Source organism: Mercenaria mercenaria, chromosome 1 (assembly GCF_021730395.1).
Source record: "Mercenaria mercenaria strain notata chromosome 1, MADL_Memer_1, whole genome shotgun sequence".
In the NCBI taxonomy this organism is placed as follows: domain Eukaryota; kingdom Metazoa; phylum Mollusca; class Bivalvia; order Venerida; family Veneridae; genus Mercenaria; species Mercenaria mercenaria.
The window spans coordinates 91,055,193-91,063,816 of record NC_069361.1 but is presented as its reverse complement, the minus strand read 5'-3'; the positions used below and the strand labels follow the sequence as shown (position 1 = coordinate 91,063,816).

General features: G+C 36.8%; 1 protein-coding gene across 4 annotated transcripts in view; it reads right to left on the bottom strand.

Moving 5' to 3' along the window:
• Positions 1-3,315: 3,315 nt before the first annotated feature.
• LOC123530616 (39S ribosomal protein L48, mitochondrial-like) overlaps positions 3,316-8,624 on the bottom strand; it is a 28,751-nt gene continuing 23,442 nt past the window's right edge. For all 4 annotated transcript variants that reach the window (XM_053517116.1, XM_045311400.2, XM_045311401.2 and 1 more), the window contains exons 6-7: positions 4,771-4,860; positions 3,316-3,469 (exon numbers count right to left, since the gene is read on the bottom strand). In XM_053517116.1, coding sequence (XP_053373091.1) covers positions 3,371-3,469; positions 4,771-4,860 — 189 coding nt within the window. In that variant the 3' untranslated portion in view covers positions 3,316-3,370. The remainder of the gene's footprint in view (positions 3,470-4,770; positions 4,861-8,624) is intronic.

Genomic DNA, 8,624 nt, shown 5'->3' with positions numbered 1-8,624 from the left:
TCCCTATATAAGTTTATGTAAACCATGTGACCCCCAGGGCGGAGCCATATTTGACCCTAGGGGAATAATTTGAACAACCTTGGTAGAGGACCACTAGATGATGCTACATACAAAATATCAAAGCCCTATGACCTGTGGTTTTGGACAAGAATATTTTTAAAGTTTTTCCTTTTGGTTGCCATGGCAACCAGAGTTCTATATGGAATTCAATTCTTTGAACAATTTTTAAAGAAGACTATCCAAGGAACATTCCTGTGAAGTTTCATCAAAATTGGCCTGATGGTTTAGGAGATGTTGTTTAAAGGAAAGTGTGGACAGACGCCAGACGGCGAGCGATCACAATAGCTCATCCTGAGCCTTTGGCTCAGGTGGTAGTTGGGTCGGTATTTTTTTTTATATATATATATTTGTTTCCGGTAACATGCTCAAAAAAATTAGGGTAGGTAGGTCGGTAATTTTTTATATATATATATATTAAGTGAGACTTTTCGGAAATTATTTTTGTATCAAAAAATGAATACAAATACGGGGATTACACCTTGAGAGCATCAATGAGTTGATTTCTAACATCACTGACCATGTTTAAAGCATAAAAAGTGCTGTTTTGCAACTTTTTGTTAAAAAGTTGAGAAAAAATTTTCTCCAAGGCCATAAAACATTTAGGGTTGGGCCAAAAATTTAGAGTAGTCTAAGGCCCAAAGCTTAGATATTTGGTATGTGGCAAACTCTAGTGGTTCTCTACCGGGATTGTTCAAATTATGACTCTGGGGTCAATATAGGCCATGCCCGGATTGTCCCTTGTTTTACATAGACATTTGTTTTTGAAGCAATGGCAAAGAAATTTGGACCACATGTATAATGTTTGATACAGATTTCAATGCTGATCTTGAACAGTCTTAATCATGACCTACTGACCTACTTTCTTCTTTTTGAAGCCAAGGTACAGCACAGAAATTTGGAACGTGTTTATAACTTCTGATACCGATTTCAATACTCATCTTTAACTAATAAATTACTTTTACTGCACTAAGTATTCACTGGCATGGTGCAACTTAACGAGGCCAAAATTTTAAATACAGTACTATGTGTGAATAAGTTTTAACAAGATGGTCATTGACCCTAAAGAGCTCACCTGTGTAAAAGGCTTCAAATGTGTTTGTATAATGTGATGGAACAAAAAAAAAAAGAGTTAAATATAAATATCAAGGCTCTAGCTATTATGGATTCAGAGAAGATATTCAAAGTCTCTTTTATATTAACCTTTATTATATATATGACAGACACATGGGCATGACCATTTTCAAACCTGATGACACACATTACGGAAACAGCGTGATCACAATAGCTAACCATAAGCACTTTGTGCTCAGGTGAGCTAAAAATCGGGATAGCAGTTTCATGCAAGAAGATTTTTTAAGTTTCAACTATATACATATATGAAAAAGTGACCATCCCCTCTGGCTGCCATGTTTTTCGATGAATCAAAATAATTTGAACTATCTTGGTAGAAAGTCACACAAGAACCATTTGTGCAAAATTATTTTAAAATTGGGCCAGCAGTTTCACAAAAGATTTTTTATAGTTTCCACTAAACACATAGTAAAAGTGACCATGCCCTCTGGTGGCTGGCTATGTTATTAAATGAATCAGAATAATTTGGTAGAGGGTCACACAAGAACCATTTGTGTAATATCTTTTTAAAAGAAGATTTTTAAAGTTTCTGCTATAATACATATAGGGAAATGTATCCACGCCACCTAACGGTCATATTTTTTGACGACTCTAAATAATTTGAATAGTCTTGGTCAAAGGTTACACAAGGACCATCTGTGTGAAATTATTTAATAATCGGACAAGCTGTTTGGGAACAGATGTTGTTTGAAGTATTTTCTATCTTTAGCTCTGGTGGCACCTACGTGCAACCAAGTAGAACCGTTCGAAAAATTTTGGTAGAGGACAACCCAAGGAACATTCAGGCCAAGTTTCATCAAAATCCATCCTGTGGTTTTGGAGGAAATGTTGTTTAAAGAAAATTGTCGACAACGGATGGAGGCATGCATGCACGTCCATATGCAAAACTGACACAGCGTGATGACAATAGCTCACCATGAGCACTTCATGCTCAGGTGAGCTAAAAACAAGCGGGCCATGATGGCCCTATATATCGCTCACCAGAGTTGATCTGCCCTACTGGCCTAGTTTTTTTACCCCACATGACCCAGTTTCAAATTTAAAATAGAGATCATCAAGACAAACATTCAGACCAAGTTTCATAAAGATTGAGTCACAACTGTAGCCTTTAGAGTGTTTACAAACTTTTCCTTTGATTTGACCATGTGACCTTGTTTTTTACCCTAAATGACCCAGATTAAACTTGACCTAGAGATCATCAAGAAAAACTTTCTGACCAAGTTTCATAAAGATTGGGTCATAAATGTGGCCTCTAGAGTGTTCACAAGTTTTTCCTTTGATCTGACCTACTGACCTAGTTTTTGATCCCACATGACCCAATTTAAAACTTGACCTAGATATCATCAAGACTAACATTCTGACCAAGTTTCATAAAGATTGGGTCACAAATGTGGCCTCTAGTGTTCACAAGTTTTTCCTTTGATCTGGCCTACTGACCTAGTTTTTGATCCCACATGACCCAGTTTCGGAACTGATCTAGAGATTATCAAGATAAACATTCTGACCAAGTTTCATAAAGATTGGGTCACAAATGTGGCCTCTAGAGTGTTCACAAGCTTTTCCTTTGATCTGGCCTACTGACCTAGTTTTTGACCCAACATGACCCAGTTTCGAACCTGACCCAGAGATCATCAAGACAGACATTCTGACCAAGTTTCATTAAGATTGGGTCACAAATGTGACCTCTAGAGTGTTCACAAGGTTCCTACTGACCTAGTTTTTAACCAAACATGACCCAGTTTTAAACTTGACCTAGAGATCATCAGGACTAACACTCTGACAAATTTTCATAAAGATTGGGTCACAAATGTGATCTCTAGAGTGTTCACAAGCTTTTCCTTTGATTTGGCCTACTGACCTAGATTCTGACTCAACATGACCTAGTTTCGAAATTGACCTAGAGATCATCAAGACTAACATTCTGACCAAGTTTCATAAAGATTGGGCCACAAATGTGGCCTCTAGAGTGTTCACAAGGCAAATGTTGATGCACGGCGCATGACGCATGACAGACACCGGACAATGACCAGTCATAATAGCTCACCTTGAGCACTTTGTGCTCTGGTGGGCTAATTAGTACATTACATAAAACGTCACATTTAATTGACATACAAACAAGACAACTTTGAGATCATCATTTTATTCACTAAATTTCTACTCAACAATTAAATGATTTTCTTTATTTGGCTCTCCTTAGCTCTAGATCTTCAATCATTTGTTCTATTTTACGTTTCTGATGATCTGGTATATATAACATCTCTTCATCTTCTAGTGTATTCTGAAATATACATTGTTCATACCTATAACAGCTGATATCACGTGAAAATTCTAAAATAAGTTTTATTTTAAGTCGGCAAGACTGAAATATACATTGTTCATACCTATAACAGCTGATATCACGCAAGTATTCTGAAATAAGTTTTATTTTCAGTCGGCAAGACTGAAATGTACATTGTTCATACCAATAACAGCTGATATCACATGTGTTTGAAGTTCATGCATTTTAATGACTTCTGTCACTATACTTCAGCAGTAATTAGCGAACAAGAGCTGTCTCGTGACAGCATGCTCGACTATTCGAAGGTTCATCCTTTTAACTAAAAATAGGTTTACTGTCCAAATTCATTATATAACAGAGGTAAGGGACTTAACACTGTAATTTTGTCCAGTTTTTTTTTTCAGCATCTGTGTGAAGTTTCAATGAAGTATGTGCACTTGCTGCGGACTGCAAAACTTTATCCTAAATTTTCCAAATCCAAAATGGGGCAATACTTTGCCCAAATACAATTCAGAGTTATGAAACATGCACCTTTCACCATGTTTTATTTACCTCAATAACTTGCATAAAATTTCAATCCAATATCCCCATTAACTTTGAAGAAAGCAATTTAAATTCAAAATTTAAAGCTAAATTGAAGTCCAAGATGGGGGATTATTTTGTTAAAATTCAAATTAGAGTTATGGGAACAGATGACACAATCTTGCGTTATTACCTGAAATGTTAAAACATGTTATTGTACTATTTGTAAAACTTTAAATAAAATTTCAAAGTTAAAAAGGGGCATACCTCTAGATGCAGGTAGAACTACAAATCTTGTCATACTAATGTACATTGTCACTATGAGCAACTACAATATGTTTCAATTGAATACCTTAAGAAATGAAGAAGGTATTTAACTTCTTAAGAAATTTTTGAAATACAGGCATGAAATGGTGGCCTCTTAATGCCTCCTTATTCTTCAAATAGTCAAAGGGTCTGTTTCAATGACTACAGTAAGATTAAACAAGCAAAGTCTGCAAAGTTTCAAAGTTATAGTTCTTATAGTTATTGAGAGAAAAGGTGGACTTAAGCAAAAAATTTAAATAACACAGATGCTGACAATCAAGTGACGACAATTCAAAAATCAGACAAGCTAAAGATTTTTAACCTAGTAGCACTATTAAACATTAGTTACTCAAAGAAGAGACTAAAGCATGTTCAGTCATTAAGCAAAACACTAAAGCATAGACTGTACAGTGGACAGACTAACAGAAAAGTAATACTCTATGCCTGTTACATATTTTGAGATAGTTGCTTACCTCCTTCAGTGTAACATTAACTCCCTCTGGTGTATTCCCGCAAATCATTTCCAGCAGAATTTGAAGCTTGGTTGATGGAAGATTTTGCAACTGCAACAGGATAATATATTTAATAGTATGATTCTTTCATTTATACTGCAACAAGATAAAAATGCAAACAAGAGGGCCATGATGGCCCTATATCGCTCACCTGTTATCATTGCACTTGAGGACAAGAAGGTCCGCAGAAAAAATATCTAAATCCAAAGGACAGTAACAACAAAGGGAAGAAATTTAACCAAAAAGAACAAAAAATTCTTACAAGGTACAGATATGTCAAAATACACCTAAAAATTGGAGGTACCATCCATGTTGTACCACAGAAAAGTGGTCTCGGTTTTTCCCTATGGCCAATAATAAAAAAGTTACTAAAAATAAGCTATTTATTGTAACATTAAAGGGAAGTAATTAAAAAAAAATTATTGTAAGTGAAAAAAAGAAGGATCTGCCAAATAAATCTGTTGACATAAATGAAATTTCAGATCAGTATCTTCATTAGTTACGGAGATATACCCATTTTAATTTGAAATAAAGGGAGGTAATTTGACATAAAATCAGTCGATAGTTATCTACCCTGATTGGCTCAGTCCAACTAATGACAATAATGAAATTTCAAATAAGTCCTATAAGGACTTACTGATATAAATCCGTTTTGATTACAATCAGGGGAGGTAATCAGATATAAAATAACTCTGAACCTATGATTGGATCTGATTTGTCATGGAATCCAAGAATAATTGTTGTTGAAGTTATTCTGGAAGTTTGTATCAATAGAACCATAAATGAAGTCTCTATATGCTGCAAAAGCCAAATAGCCAATTTGGACCTTTAAGGGGCCATAACTCTGGAACCATGAAAATCTGGCCAGTTCAAGAAAGGAACCAAGATCTGTATGATACAAGTTGTGTGAAGTTTGGTTAAAATCGAATCATAAATGAAGCTGCTGTTGTGCAGACAAGGTCAAAATAGCTAATTTTGGCCTTTTCAGGGGCCATAACTTTGAACCCATTATGGGATCTGGCTGGTTCAACTAAGGAATCAAGATCTTATGGTGACACAAGTTTTGTGCAAGTTTGATTAAATTCAAATCATACATGAAGCTGCTATTGTGCAGACAAGGTCACACTAGCTAATTCTGGCCCTTTCAGGTGCCATAACTCTGGAACCCATAATGGAATCTCGCCAGTTCAAGAATGGAACCAAGATCTTATGGTGATTCAAGTTGTATGCCAGTTTGGTTAAAATCAAATCATAAATGAAGCTGCTATTGTGCAGACAAGGTCAAAATAGCTAATTCTGGCCCTTTCAGGGGCCATAACTCTGGAACCCATAATGGAATCTGGCCAGTTCAAGAAAGGAACCAAGACCTTATGGTGATACAAGTTGTGTGCCAGTTTGGTAAAAATCAAATCATAAATAAAGCTGCTACTGTGCAGACAATGTCAAAATAGCTAATTTTGGCCCTTTCAGGGGCCATAACTCTGGAACCCATAATGGGATCTGGCCAGTTCAAGAAAGGAACCGAGATCTTATGATGATACAAGTTGTGTGCAAGTTTGGTTAAAATAAAATCATAAATGAAACCACTATCGTGCAGACACGAAATTGTTGACGCACGCACGGACGGACGGATGGACTGACGACAGACGAAGGGTGATCACAAAAGCTCACCTTGTCACTATGTGACAGGTGAGCTAATAAAAAATGAAAAAAAAAGAGGCAAAAGGTGAATTATTTTAATCCGTTAATGAGTCCAGTCATGTGACAGTTAGGTGAGGAGTAGAAGTGGGCTTAATGGGGGATGGTTGGAGGCAGTAACTAAGAGATTACACTAAGAAAATAAGTTTAGACAAGAGGGCCATGATGGCCTTATATCGCTCACTTGAGTTTAGATGCTTGATTGAACAGTTAAAAGTTTCTACTAAATAAATACAGGCAGGCAATGTGTATGTGTGTTTTTTTTTTTGTTTTTTTTAGTGGGGGGGGGGGGGGGGGGGGGGGAGGGGTGTAAGACACTGGGGAAATGATGTGATATGACAATATCAAACATGAAGATTATTAAAATTTCCACTATATAATCAGAGAATTAGGTCAACAGGTCAAAGTCACCAAAAGTGAATACTGCAAATTGCTGGAAACAATTAAACATGCTTTAAATCTCATTACCGTAGCTTCATAAACAGGACAGCAGGTCAGTAGAGCAAGGTGAATTCTGATTGTTGCCCATGATGAACACCAAATATCAAAACTCTATACACTGCAGTGTTAGACAAAACGTTTTCCTTATATAAGTCTATTTACAAGATGTGACCCCAGCCCTGAGACAGGCCATTTTGACCCCAGGAAAAGAAATTGCACAAACTTGGTAGGGGACCACTAGACAATCCAACATACCAAAAAAATAACTCTGGGCCATGCAGTTTGAGACAAGATTTTTTAAATATTTCTTATACGAATCTATTTAAACCATGTGCCCCCGGGGCGGGGGCCACTTTTAATGCCAGGGGGATAATTTGAACAATCTTGGTAAAGGACTACTATATGGTGCTACATACCAAATATCAAAGCCCTAGGCCATGTGGTTTTGCACAAAAAGGATTTTCAAAGTTTTCCCTATGTAAGTCTATATAAATCATGTGAGTGTGTGTGTGTGTGTGTGTTCTGGTTTAACGTCTTTTTCAACAATTTTTCAGTCATATAAACTACGGTGTCTACTTGTAGCAGTGAGCACAATGCCCAACTTTATAGTGCTGCCTCACTGGAATATCACACCATAGACACGTGGCATGATACTCCACCCAGTCACATTATACTGACACCAGGCCGGTCCTAGCACTATCCTCTTAATGCTGAGTGCCAAGCAAGGAAGCTACTAGTACCATTTTTTACATCTTTGGTATGACGTGGCCGGGGATCGAACCCACGACTTCCCGCACTCAAAGCAGACACTCTACCACTAGGCTACCGAGGTGGTATATCACCATATTTGACCCTAGGGAGATAATCTGAACTATTGGTGTAGGATCACTAGATGATGCTACATATCAAATATCAAAGCCCTATGGCCCAGTGGTTTTGGACAAGAAGATTTTCAAATATAAGTCTTATGGAATGACCCTTGGGGGATAATTTGAACAATCTTGGCAGAGGACCACTACATGATGCTACATGTAATTACCAGATATCAAAGTCCTAGGACCTGTGCTTTTGGCCACAGGTGGCAGTAACGTACCATGAGCCAGATACACTTAAATATTTTACAATTATGTTTTCTTAGAAAAAAAATGCCAAAAAGTCATTTTGAAAATTTGCCCCTGTGACAATGAGCCATTAGAAAGGTCTCTATGAGCATTTTGATATGTGCATTGCTTTCAGGTCCATATTTTTTTTCTCAAAAAAATATTTCTTTATAAATGGTTGGCCGTCTTTTGGGCAAGTGAATACTCTTTCAGAAAAATCTTACTTCAAAGCTCAGTTGCAAAGCGTTTACGCACAACGAGCGAGCAAAGGCGTAAAAACGGTTTTTTCTCTATCCGAATAAATCTCACATATTTTTATCACCAAAGACTTCCCCCTAAAACACACCAAGCACACTGTGCCAGTTTAAAATAACGTTATAACCATTCAGAACAGGCTAAATGCAAACTAACAAGACCGAAAATCAGGTTCAGTCCTACTTTGTTACTTACAGTTTCTCTATTTAACTTTTTCGCTTTCGCAAATTACCTCCGCTTGCCAATATTATCGATGACAAGACAGCAGTTGTAAAGAACGTTTTCACTGGCGGAGACAGTTTACATATTTGAAACGTAGTG